At 42.9% G+C, this 13,619-nt stretch overlaps 1 protein-coding gene across 1 annotated transcript in view; it reads left to right on the top strand.

Moving 5' to 3' along the window:
- The window catches only part of ASPDH (aspartate dehydrogenase domain containing), a 575,720-nt gene that overhangs the window by 509,547 nt on the left and 52,554 nt on the right, over positions 1 to 13,619 (top strand). The window contains exon 6 of the mRNA XM_069605013.1: positions 10,020 to 10,246. Coding sequence (XP_069461114.1) covers positions 10,020 to 10,246 — 227 coding nt within the window. The remainder of the gene's footprint in view (positions 1 to 10,019; positions 10,247 to 13,619) is intronic.

Genomic DNA, 13,619 nt, shown 5'->3' with positions numbered 1-13,619 from the left:
TGGCACTTAGTTTTGTTAGTGGTTTCATCCTATTTAATACTAATATAAACAACTTTCTTTTCAGAAGGATTGCACTGTCCGCAAGAGCTTGTAAGATTAGTTTTCTATGGTACATTTTAAGGGTTGAGGATGATTTTGGTCTTCTTCTTATTAGATTCTGAAAGACTCGATGGCAAAACATTTTGGCTAAAATACTTTTTTTACTATATGTTCTTATCACTATATCAGGATTAGTAGTAGCATTGTTAGGAGTACTGGTAGCCAATTTTTTGTGAAGAGTTTTGTCTTTCGTGCCACATTTTGTTGGAGGAGGTAAAGTTTTGGTAGTTGAAGCTTCCTTTGTTTTGCTAAATGACTGTGTTATCTGTATTGTTCCAACGTTCTCTACAATCTCAGCTACAGATGGAAGGTTAGGTTGGACACTTTGATTTTGGTAGGCATTCTTTGGGGTCTGTTGAAAAAAAGAAGGCATGGTTTGGTCTGTTGTATAATGTATGTGTGCTGACTGCATGCGTGCATGAGTTTGATGGGGAAGCTCTTTGTGGTGGTGTGTGAATGTGCATTGGTCTCTTACAATGATTTGGGGAGGATATTTTTCGGTGTGTATACTACTACAATGTGCTTCAGATGAGAATAATAAGAGGCCTAGTGGTGAGGAGACGCATTAATAGTAAACGTAATGGCATTAAATTGAAACAGCTATTTGTTTTCTACTACTAACACTGTAAGGCGTCTGTATGTTATTTGGGTTCCAAACAGACCGGGATTTGTGAGCAATTCTGCCTTTTAATCTTTGTTTAATAAATGGGGATTTGTGGGTAGAATGGTTCAGAAATCACTGTTTGCTTTGGTGCGCAAATTTAATACATAACCCACACTCTCTGTTTCAGGAATATTTAGAATATAAAGGTCGTTCTGTACTTACTTTTTTTTGCAGAATGACCAGCATTCTTTGCATATGTCGTTTGCAATGTAGATGCTGTTGATTTTCAGGACAGTAGTCTTCACCGCGATTATAAAAAGAAGAAGTTAGTAACTTTGTGTGTTTTAAGTAGTGATGTTACTGTAGATGTTAATTTTGAATCTGTCGTCGGAGTGTTCTCCTTTGATATTTCACACAGTGCATGTGTGCATTTCACTTCATTATCTGCTGCCTTTGTATGTTTCTTGCATTATGTTAGTTGCAAGTGCTTCAGAAATGAGTAAAATTTTTAGATCATGAAAATGCTGTGTTTCTTTTAAGCTGTGTTATCTGTAGCAGAGAGGTTTGTAAGCTATAGCTCATTACAGTTGCTGGGAAAGATTTTGCTACTTTCTTATTATATATAAGTATGATTTCGAAAGATCTGGAGACCCTCAGAGGGCCATGTCACGACAGCAATCGGGAGCGTTTATTTTTCTCATATGATCGCATTGGAAGTAGCATTGATGTAGGCGGTATTCAGTATAAAATTGTGCCATTTTCTAATGGAAAATTGAGTTTTGTACTAAATAGGGAAGGTTGTAACGTATGTATAGGTTATGCGGGAGACAGTAAGAAGTAGTGCGGTGTGTTAATGAACAATCGGACATCTTGCACTTAAAGGGGGAGCGTTGGTATGTATTTGCTATGCAGATTTAGTGGCATTAATTTGTTTAAATGAAATCATACGGGTTGTACATGTTCTCTGATTAAAATATGCATACCTGTACTTTATACGCATTCATGTGTGCATCGATGGAGCTGTACGTAGAAATCCGCAACACTTGTACAGTACTTTTCAAAGTAAGTGCTTTGCAATGATATGCAACTTGTAGTTAGAGTGTTCAATAGTACATTTGAAGCGCAAAATTGTGATGACAGAGTTACATGTGGGGAAGTTGAATCTGATTGGTGGATGGTTGTGTGACTGCTTAGGTGTGTCCAATGAGGGAATGGATTCGCGAGTGATGTGGAAATGGTAGAAGGACTTCTTAAGAATTACATGCTGCATGTACACAACGCTTGTGTGCGGGTAGGGCGTGTCACATACGGGTTTCTACAGCAAATCTAGCATGGAAAGGGAACTGTAGCCATCACCAATCAGATGTTCACATTGCTCTTTTTTGTCGAAAGACGGTGCGTATACTGAAGATTGCAGAGGTGCAGAGGGTGAAGGTTTTGGTTGTTGGAGATATTTGTGTGCATGGTTTATAGCACTATGCCGAAAGTAGGAATGTAGTGCACCATTTCGATGTGAGAGGAGTAGAGGTGGTGTGGAGCACTGAGACTGATCGCAATGTTGAGGCAATTCTCTGAGTTTGCACCAAGATGCATGCAATGAGCACTCCTCATGTGGTCCTTTTGCACTACAGTGCTTGTCATTTGGGCTACGTGAGTGCACGCACTTTGTTGTACGATTTGGAACAGTTGGAGCAAGCAGTCATGAACATATTTCCAACTGCGAAATTATTTTTTTCTGGGTTACTCCCTAGAGTAAAATGGGACAACAGTTCGGTTTTCTGTCCTGATCAAGGAATTGGGAGGTGTACCATCAATCACGGCATGTGTGCTTTTATGTCACGCGCTGGTATGTTTTTCTGCAGCCACGAGAACAGTAATGCTGCTTATTTTGAAGCAGATGGTGTTGCGTTATCTTCTTTGGGAAATGCCATGTTCTTTTGGAAGGTGAGGCTTGCTTTGGAGAAGGTTCTGTAATGGTTGTAGGAGTATAGTAAGAAGAAAAAATATTAAAAAAACAAAATAACAGAAGTCTGTAAGGCTTCTGCCCAAAAAATTAAAAAAACGGCTCTTTTCAGGGCCCACCTTAAAGGGGAAAAGGGGAATAATATTTAAATGTACTCACGCTTTGATCCTGTACGTTTCTGCCTGCGAACATGGCGGTAGTTTGCAGGCGGCGCCGATTCTGGGGTGGAGACGCATGCAAATGAGAATGTGCGAAGCTAGGGATTGGTCAGTAAAGTTAAGTGGGTGTGTTTTGTTCAGAGACATTTAGTGAGAACGTCTTTTCACTGACAGGAGACCAGAGAGCCATGGGTCTGTGTGCTCGAAAACAGATTATCTGGATTTTGGGAGACTCATGGATACATTGGTTGAAGGTGCATGCTGAAAGTTGCGGTCTATGTGCAGATCTTGGATTTCCTAATGTAGAAGTGCACAGGCATGGCGTGCGTGGAATGAGGTGGCTGGACTTGGTACCCTTCTGTGAAGCTTTACAGACAGTGCGTCATCCGGACATATTTATCATTTATTGCGGAGGAAACAGTTTAGGCCATGTGTCTGGAATTTCTTTGCAATTTGCAATGAAGGAAGGACTTGCAAAGGTCATGGACATGTTTCCAAATTGCCAAATTGTTTTTTCCCGTATTGCACAAAGACAGATATGGTTGCGTTCCTCTGCATTTGGTCCACAAATGGAGAAAACGAGACGCAATGTGAATAAGGCTGTTTGTGCCTTTGTAAGAGATGTTGGCATGTCCTCATTCCACAATGAAAACATTTTGTTTCGTAGTTCTTTAATTTTTCGTAGAGATGGAATCCATCTCACATATGCTGGCAATCAGATCTTTCTTCGCAATGTACAAAATGCTTTATTACTTTTTTTGACATCATAGTCACGTATGTGACAATCCGTTTTTTCTAAACTAAATTTTTTGAGGGGCACACACCACCACCGAAAGGCTCTTTTCAGAGCAACCACTTACTCACAGCAAAAAGTCCACTGGTTTTGTTATGATTACTCTGTGTGTCCTACAACTGTCCGCAGACTTTTCAAAAAATGCACGGGGGCCTACAACCGTCACTTGATAGTTCTATTCTTTAACTGCGAAAGGCGACTCTGAAAAGAGCCTTTCTATTAATTTTTGTAATTTTCCAGTTTACCACTTTTGATGACACGAGACACTAGGAGAGGAAGGCAAAGGAGGGTAAGGAAGGGATACCAACCACAGGGATAAGAAAGGGCAGGTGCAGAGAGAAAGATGTAGGTTGGCCTTTACTTAGGTAGGGAGCAGGTCTTCTGGTGCTCCGTGACTGTAGCCTCAAAAGCACTTCGAAGACTCTCCCCCTGCAGAGTACGGCGTCACAATACACACACAATATTGTGACCCTTGAAAGGTAAGGGTCAACAGCATTGTGAATGGCTTCTGAGGCAACTGGAGGGATGCGCTCCCCCACAGGAGTGTCTCTTGTGGTGAGAGGATCGGACACAGAGGATGATGTGGAGGAACTCAATCTACTACTTTCTTCGCATGGCACCACCCTGCGAATGTCCGCACTGTGGAACGAAGTTAGGTGTCGCTTCATGGTTGTCGTACCAAAGCTGTACGCACCAAGTCTCCCACGACTGAGCACCAACTGGCACCGGTTACACCAGAAAAAGTTTGCATGTGCTTTTGGTACTTTCCCTAAAATGGAAAATAACCACCACACCCACGACTCTCGCTGAGTGTTAGTAGTGCGGAGTTCCTCCACCTCATTCTCTTCTTCCTCTACTTCCTCCATCTCTACATCCTCACCCGTATATCCCTCTGCAGGCCCTTGGGGAGGTGGTGGCGGTGGAGGGTTTGTGGGTGGTGCTGAGGCTAATGAAGCAAAAGTAGCCATGGATGCCATAAAGATTAGTTACCTAATGGTTGCTACAGCACTAAAGGCAGCACACCTCTAACAGCTATAGCCAGAAGCACAATGAAGATGAGCTCGGGGGTGTGGCCATTTGTAGCGATGGAGGGGTGCGACTCGTGACCATATTGATCACTCAAAAGCGCTGCAAAAATTCTAAACAACATGTTCTCAGGTAGATCTACTGTATGCGACATGTGAAATGGTGATTTAATACTGTAAAATATTTTCTTATGTATGTATAACTTCTTTTGCAATGTCGCGGAAGCAGACAAACTGTGCAAATTAGTCCACACGCTCCGCGTGGGTGTGGTCACATGATGAGGTCCTGAACACATCCACGTGGGAAATGCCTACCTGCTGGACAGCAAATGCAGAGTAACGAACGTGCGCATGCGCGCCAGTGTTCTACGGACAGTGTTCAGGTCCTGAAACTAATTAAAAGTGCGACACAAGTGAGATGGACAGTTAGGGACAGGCGCGCTGTTCGCAGTAGTTATGGGTGTACTACGCATGTGCGTACATGATCTGATGACTGTATGGACAGGTCCAGGGTCCTTAGGACACCTCCATTTTGTTTGACTACGAACATCACGGCCACCGCGCCTGTTCTACGGACGGTTCCATTTTGTGTGCGGACGATACGGACGGTTATAGTATCCTTAGTACACTACCACTTTGCTCTTTTACAGACATTCCCGCCTCCTGGTGTGTTCTAGGGACATGTTTTATCTCGGTTGTGAGTGGTACAGAGAGGTACAAAGTCCTTAGGACGTCTCATTCTGTTAATTTACGCATAACTTGCACAGATGGTGCATTCTAAGATCATTTTCATCTTGGGTGGCATTGGTACGGGTAGCTGTATTGGCGTTAGAACATCCATATTCCATTGCTTACGGCTAGCTGGAACAGGCACGCTGTTCGGGAACATTTTAAGTCTTTTTAAAAAAAAATAATTTCCTCAAACAGCTCGACTACAGTAAACATAAGAAAACTTTCTAAAAAAACATACACACTTTAATCAAAAGAAATATCGGGGGAAGCAGATACTGACACAAATATAGGGGAATTAGGGTTCAAAACGGGCTGATTGTCAGGAGATGATTTGTGAGGGGAAGAAGGAATGGATGTTTCATCAAAACGTCTATTTTCTCCTTGAAGGTTTGGGGATTTTCACTAGCAAATGGAGAAGGGGGGCAGGTACAGGTGGGACAGTGATAATGTATTTGTCCTCTCACAAACTCCTCCACAAATTGCCATAAACTATTAAAATTGTCATTCAGTGTGTCCATTTTAAGTTCTATTCTTTTCAGCCTGTCTTCCTCTGTGTCGTTTGTTGGCTTTCTTCTTTTTTTCCTGGTCTGTTAAAAATAAATATATGTATGTTAAATGACCATACAATACTCACCATTAATTTGCATATGCAGAGCACTGTGTACCATTATTATCGCTACCTTCGGATATTTCCCCATGCAGGAAATGTTCCTCGAGTCACTCCAAAGTACTGCACATTTCTGTGTCAAAATAACAAAACAAAATAATTTTTTCTGTCCCTCGTAGCAAAAAAAGTACACACACATATAAGAAGTTTACTTACTATTTTCTTGTAATTTGTGTTGGTTGTAGTGTGTGCGTCTACTGTTGGTCCTGGCTGCACAGTTTCTGTGAGGTAATTACATTGGAGGCATACATTTTTTTTATGTTCTAATACATTTAATTTCACATGCTCATTAAATGCATGTTTTTGTTTCAGATGTTTAGGTTTCCCTATTAATATACTAGTACTTATAATGTCTTTGTGTGTCCTTTTTCTAAGTTGTGCATTTTTTTTGTGTAAGACATTAGTACAATTTCAGATACCCCCTGATTGTTTGGGTGCTGTTTGTCTCGTCCGCGCCTGTCTCTAGACAGGCGCTCAGTCCGTGCTTTTCAAATATGAAGAGCAAGGGGGTTCTGTATGTCCTATGTTACATGTTTATAAAGTAACCAGATTATACAATATATCTCCCATGATCACATGATGATAGTGTATATTGAGCAAAAAAACGTTATTAATGTGATGTTATGATTAGGTTCCCCTTCAAAAAACCTGTGAAATTCACTAAAAAAAAACCTTGTTAAGGGGACGTTATGGTTAAGTTGCGCTACTAAAAACCTGTGAAATTCCCTTAACAAAACTTTATAAACGTCACATTATGGTTCCAAGTAAAACCGAAAAAACTGAAATTCTCCATTTATGGTAGGCTAGGCAACCATAACTGCCCACACCACTGTGCACTGCTAACACTAACACCCAGGACATCAAAATGACATCACAAATGTCATTGATGACATCACTGATGACATGACATGTGTGTTTACCTTACAGACAAGGGGTTGTGAATGAAAGCTTGGCAAAAAAGTATCAAGGGTTATCGGGACATGTGTAAAAAAGTGTATATCATCATTTAAAATACCTAAAATACATCAATTAACATTTTGTACGTTTATTACACTTAATAACTCAAAAGAAATGTATTTCTAAAATCAAATCACTTGTTACATATATCACTATATAAAAAACACATTTAATACAAATCTCCTTATTTCTCCTATTACTTTATACTAAACCCATAATGGTCTAAGGTTCCTTGATATAATCGACACATATTGAATTAATACTAGAATTTTCTATTAGTTTCATTATTTCCTTCCATTTATAAAAAAGCTGCCGTGGTGATTACTAGTAATTCTAGTAATTCCCCTCTTTGGAGGGTATAAATTGATCTGATTCATGGACTATTATTGTATAGACAAATATTTCATAGCCCACCTTTTATTTTTCTGCTAACATTTTGCATTTAGCGAAGAGATGTCTACTTGTCCCATTCGTCCATCCACAGAGCCAAAGCGGCAACCCGGTGTGCTAAAAAGACAAACATTTTCCTTTGTTCAATGGGACACCAGACAGGTCCCGTTGAACGAAGGAAAATCCTTTCCCAAGATGGCAGATTGAGACCCTCTTTCCTTTCCATGGCAGCCAACCGGAGTGCTCAGGATGGCGGGGTGCTGTTGAGTGTGGCGGCCAGTGCCGCTGCCTCCAAAAGGTAACTGGAGGGAGGGGGGTGTTTAGGGGAATTTTACAAATACAAAATAATTATGGCAGCCCATGGCAGGGAGACAGCCTGTGGGTTCTGTAAAACACGGGCTGAGATCAGAAATTTCAGCCCACATTCTGCAGAATCTGATTGGCTGTGCCCCTTGCCCTGGGTGCTAATGATGTTTTCTAGAGTCTTTATTAACCGCTGAAGTGAAGTCGTTTTCTGTGATATATTTGACCCACGTGTCTTCTGGCAACCAATTGAGGATCTCAGGGATATCACCAGTTAAGTATTTTCTAGAGATGTAGCAAAATGTGTGACTGTCATTAGATTTAAAAAAAAAGAACTACCATTTCCAATTTGCATTGGTTAAGCTACTTTTGTAGTTTCTCAGCCAGTTTTTATAACATGTACTCGAGTTATACTGCTGAATGTTTCTTTTTAATGTTTGTGCTTTACCTGGTTGTATACTGTGTATTCTTCAGAGTACATTTTTCTTATTACCAATTTGTATGTAAAAAATGCCTAATCTTTGATCTTTGATTGTTTTACAACCCATATGACATCTAGAAATAGCAGTATCCAAAAATGTACCTAAGTTCCAGTCACTTTTCTCAAGCAGAGTCACAATGGGTTCCTTATTAGCTGTTAAAAAAGCATTTGATCTATCGTCATTAAAGGCACTCCAGATCACTCTATTTCCTGTGCACTTGCTTCCACTTTTGTGTCAATTTTAGGAAGATACTGTTCATAGACGTGTTCCAAACTCCACGTGACTGTTGTGTGATCACTAAGCCCATTATGACTCACCCTGACAACAGTAGACACTTTTTTTTCCTGAAGAACTGGCAATTTTCAGTCCAGTTTTGACTGTGTCCTCCCATTCGTCCAGGTGTAAACTTAATTTGTGTCCTTCTCCTTTTCCATTGCCATTACAACCAAATCCCAATGGAAGAGAAGTCCGACCCAGCCACACATTCTATCTACCTGTTTATCATCAATGAGGTCTATTCAATAGTTAAATTGGATAGTTTGAGAGCTCACTTCTCTTCTCATTATTATTTACCCGCTTGATAATTTAATGGTCATTAAAGTCTCCCATGATAAGTATATTTTTGTTACCTTTAATTCTATCCAACCAGCAAGTGATGAGTGCTTTAACTTTGTGTTGTATTTTCCTAGTATTAGTCCCTCCATGGGGGTCATATAAATTAATAAGCAACACATTTTTCCCCCAAGATAGGTAGACCTTCTATCTTTACACAAAGTACAAATGGACATGGTTTATTCCCCGTTTTATTGAGGTAGGTCTTTACTCCAATATATAGCCCTGCCACTTGTTTACCTCTAATTTATTCAATGGCTGGCTGTTGCATTACAATATAACATTCAATCACAAAGTATCTGCTTGAAAAGGTTTCCCGTAAGGCAAAAATATCTCTTCAAACCTTTCTTGCTATGCAAAAAGGAGCGGTATCCTCTAGAGTTCCAATATAGTAAGTTGCATAGTAAGTTGCATTTTATATCTTAATGCAGCCCATGTGCTGAAGGGACTTGGCTGTCACTGCATCTGTCAAGATGGCAGCTCTCACCTCTGAACCTGCTCTGAACCACTGGACAGCAGGCACTCCAGATCAGGATGTAACAGGGTACACATGTACTATGCTGTTAGCATGGTGTTTGCTAAAAGGGGGGCTGGCTAGCAGCTCACCCTTCCTAAGACAGAATTACCTGCATCATTTCATTATTACTGTGGCAATAAGCCCTGAGACGGCGGGCCATTACCGCCTAAGGGAAAGCCCCCGGGGCCAACAGTGCATAGCGAGGGCTTTAGCAAAGGCCCCGGGGCATTACTGCAGGCGGTAATGGCACGCCGTTGAGGGGCTTATTGCCATTAGTACCCCAGCCCGTTAGACCGGGGTACTCATGTTTTTTCCCCCTGTAACGAGACGCATTGCAGCAAAAAAAAGCAAAGTTTAAAAAAGTTTTAAAAAAGGTCCACCGCGGACAGAAACTGTAGTTCAGTTTCTCTGTCCGTGGTGGCCATAGTAAACAAAGACAATGGCTGCCATAGAAGGGGAGAAGGGACTATGCATAGTCCCTTCTCTCTTTCTATGGCGCCCATTGCAGTGAGTAGGAAAAAAAATGAACCGCCCTTACTTCACACCTATGTGACATGTTGCTCAATATAACTCACCAAAATATCAGCAACCAGTACTGCAGGTTGATTTCAACACACACTGTCCTTTTCATTTTTCACTGCTGACTTTGGATCTATATGATGACCTTTGTATTTTAGTTTGGCTCTGTTTCATGATAGCATGTCCCATTGCTTTTAGGGCCTGAAGATCACCATGGCAAAGCACCCCAGTTGCTTGAAGCTGGAGGGTGCCCTCCACCGTCTGAACCAGGAAGTCAAGAACAAGAGAACTGTCCTGTATGAGGGACCAGTGCGCGACCTCTGCCCTTTGGCTCCCAACAATGTGAACACGATGGCGGCAGCCTGCATGGCGGCTCATAATTTGGGTTTCGGTGGGGTAGTTGGAGCCTTGGTAGCCGATCCTGGGTGAGAAGTCAACTATTTACCTCTTACATCAGGTTCTCATATTACGTTTTTCTGTTTACTGTTCATTTCAAGCTGCCTAGTGGGCTTAAATGTGATCACTGTTATCCACAAACGTTACACAGGCTTAGACGTCACAGGGGAATATTGACACAGCCACAGGAAAACCTTAGTACATTCAATATATGTTCTGTGAATTTAATGAATTGTGATGACAGTGGTTGATGCATTGCTCTGGTTCTGGAAATATAGCTAGGGGGCAAATGTATCTCTTTTAATAGGGGTGCAGTCGTATATTTCCGCGTCTTCCTGAAACACGCATGTTATTATACAAAAGATACTACATCAGTTTTGGAGGTAAAACAGGCTGCATTTTATTACAGAACAATTCTCACAAATTCTGACAGGGCCCCATGTGTCTTTTACATCAACCATAATCGGTTACCATGGCCTTGACCTTAACTCTAGCAGCCCTGCTGACCCATCAGCTGCCGGTATGGCCTTCTAGCAGTCTGAGCTGTATCAGGGTTACTTGCAGAATCCAGTGTCCAGCCGGAAAGTTCAACGCCCAAGCCTGGGCTATATTTCCCCCCAATGGGCAACCCTAAGTGCTACCCTGAACGTCCACACAGGTTTGGCTGAGTGGACCCCTCAATCCACAACCCGGGAAGCAAAATCATAGTTCATCTTAGTTCAACACTTTGGTTATGATCCGAACATTTACAAAATCCATTGTGTAGGTCCCCATCAATAGCACCAACAAAATACAACACTCAAATAAACACAGAATACAATCACACACTCTGATCTTCTTAACATAGTTATGATATGATATGATATGGCATTTACAACGCGCCTATACACAAGTGTTTCAAGGCGCGACAAGGCAAGGGAGGGGGAGCAGAGGGAAGGCATACAACGATCATACTAGGCCATGTGTCATTCAGATCGCGCAAGTGCATGGGAAGGGGGAAGTAGGAAAGTGTGGGGGGTACAGTGTGGTACAGGGGGTACAGTGTGGTACATGGGATAATAGAATAAATAACAATAGGTAAAGTACGGGCAGCAGGTGGCAAGTGCAAGGGTAAGTGCAGAAATCAGGTGTCAAGTGCTGGTAGTGGGACTGTAGGGATACAGAAACAGTCCCCAAGTGCGAGGGTTGCCAGGAAGGCTGTGCAGGTATGCGACTGGCAGGGGAGGGGACCTGGACCCGAGATCAGAGGGTGGACAGGTAACCAGTGAAGTTTCAGTATCAGCCAGGAAGTCAGCCGGGGAGAGGAGGAGAAAAAGCAGAAGCAAAGAGAAAGGTTTTGAGGTGCTTCCGGAACCAGAGATGATTCTCCTCAAGTTTCAGGGAGGCAGGGAGGCTGTTCCAGAGGGAGGCCATAGCTGAAGAAAGAGATCTACCACCAACTCTTTGCTTGGAGAAGCGACTGACCCTGAGGGAGTTTGAGGCGAATGAGCGAAGAGCCCGAGAAGGAAGGTATTTCGGAAGAGAGAGTTGAAGGTACAGAGGCCCCAGGCCCCAGAAAGCCTTGTGGACAATGCAGAGGGTTTTGAACTTAATCCTCGCACCCACTGGGAGCCAGTGCAGAGATTTCAGTCCTGGAGAGATACAATCCCTGGGCTTTAGGCCAAGGACAAATCTTGCAGTCCTGTTCTGGATGAGTTGCAGAGGGCAGAGAGTAGAAGCAGGCAGATGTTTGGGACACAACAGCACCCACAGTTGATCCACTCACCTGCGAAAGTGTTGAAGAAGCCATATCTGGTTCACCACCAGATCCAAAGGAAACATCAGAGGCGGACTTTGACTCAGTCAGGGCCAGGATGGACTGTAGCACCGGTGGATCTTCATGGGCTACCACACCAGGTCATCCACTGGTGTTTGGTAGCCACTTAGTATCCTGCACCACCTCCCCTCCCCCTCTGCATCAAGTGCCTCATCACCTGCACATGGACAGAAAAGGAAATGAAGACCCATGTTAATTGCATAGCCCACTCACACAGCTACTACAATGTTGACATGCAACATTAACCTGCCATGTCATTCATGGCACAAAAAACACACACGTATGCAGTGTAAATGGAAGGGAAGGGAACTATGAATGCAGCCATGGATGTGTGATCAAAGGCTCAACAACACATGTAGTGCATGGTGCATAGCACCTGCTTCACACACAAGCACCTGACGTGCAATACACAGATGTTGCATAGCCATGCATGAACTGCCAAACAGCATGAGATGGAACCTAATGACTACAGTCCCAGAGCCATGTACAATAGTTGTGACATGATATTACATTGTAGTCACAAAACCAAAATACACAAGTGTCACAATGCGCAACAATGCTAGGGTGTCGGAATAGAGTGAAGACAAGCACACTGATACCATGATGCGAGGTCACATTGGCATCATGCCAGCGAATAGGCATGTTGAAGGGGATACCTGGGTTTGGAAGTGAGACGGGGCAGTGCAGAACATGTGAATGGCCTCAATTTCAAACATAAATACGTCACCAGTAATGTAAATGGTGTGGCCTGTTGGCAGTGGAAGGGCAAATGCACACATCAGGTGTCAAGTGGCGGTAGTGGGTTGTACGGATACAGTAAACAGACATCAAGTGTGGGGAATGCCCGGGATGCAGTGCATGTGTGAAAATGTTTACTCAGAGGACCGTGTCAGAGATAAGTTTGTTACCAGGTCACTAGTGCATCATCTCCGTCATCCTGGACTCCAGCAGGGGAGAGGAGGAGAGTAAGTCCAACACATGAGGAACCTCAGATATGCCTACATACCTGCAGAAGATTCACCTCCAGTTCCATTGAGGCAGGGAGGCTGTACCAGAGGGAGGACTCAGCCAAAGACAGACATTAACCACCAACTCATTGCAATGTGGAGCTACTGAACAAGAGTGAATGGGAAATAGATGAGTGAAGATTATGACAGGGAAGCAAATCTTGAAGATGGAGTTGAAGTAATATCGGCCCCAGGACCCCTAAGGACCTGTGGACAATGCACATGGTTCAGAAAAGAACAGTCGTAGCCACTGGTAGACAGTGGCATCATCACAGTCCGAAGGAGACACAATCCCTGGCCCCAACCCAAAAGGACACTTCCCACAGTCCTGGTCTGGATAAGTAACAGAGGCAGGAGAGCTCAACCACCATAATCTAAGAGTCTGTTGCAGTAGCCCACCATAGGTAAGACCAGTCCTCTGTAGACAGTGAGCTGCAGGGGTAATGAGAGAAAAGGAAGATTACCTCAGAGGAGGTGGATCTGGCAGGGTGACCGCTAAGAGACGTCACGGATGTCAGTATAGAAGGAGAGTGTGGAGTGGAAGATTATCACAGGCTACCCGCCATCATAGGTTGAAGC

The sequence above is a fragment of the Ambystoma mexicanum genome, chromosome 1p (assembly GCF_040938575.1).
Source record: "Ambystoma mexicanum isolate Mex_15411 chromosome 1p, UKY_AmexF1_1, whole genome shotgun sequence".
Classification (NCBI taxonomy): Eukaryota; Metazoa; Chordata; class Amphibia; order Caudata; family Ambystomatidae; genus Ambystoma; species Ambystoma mexicanum.
Note: the sequence above shows the minus strand (reverse complement) of the source record. Positions and strands in the feature narration are given on the sequence as shown.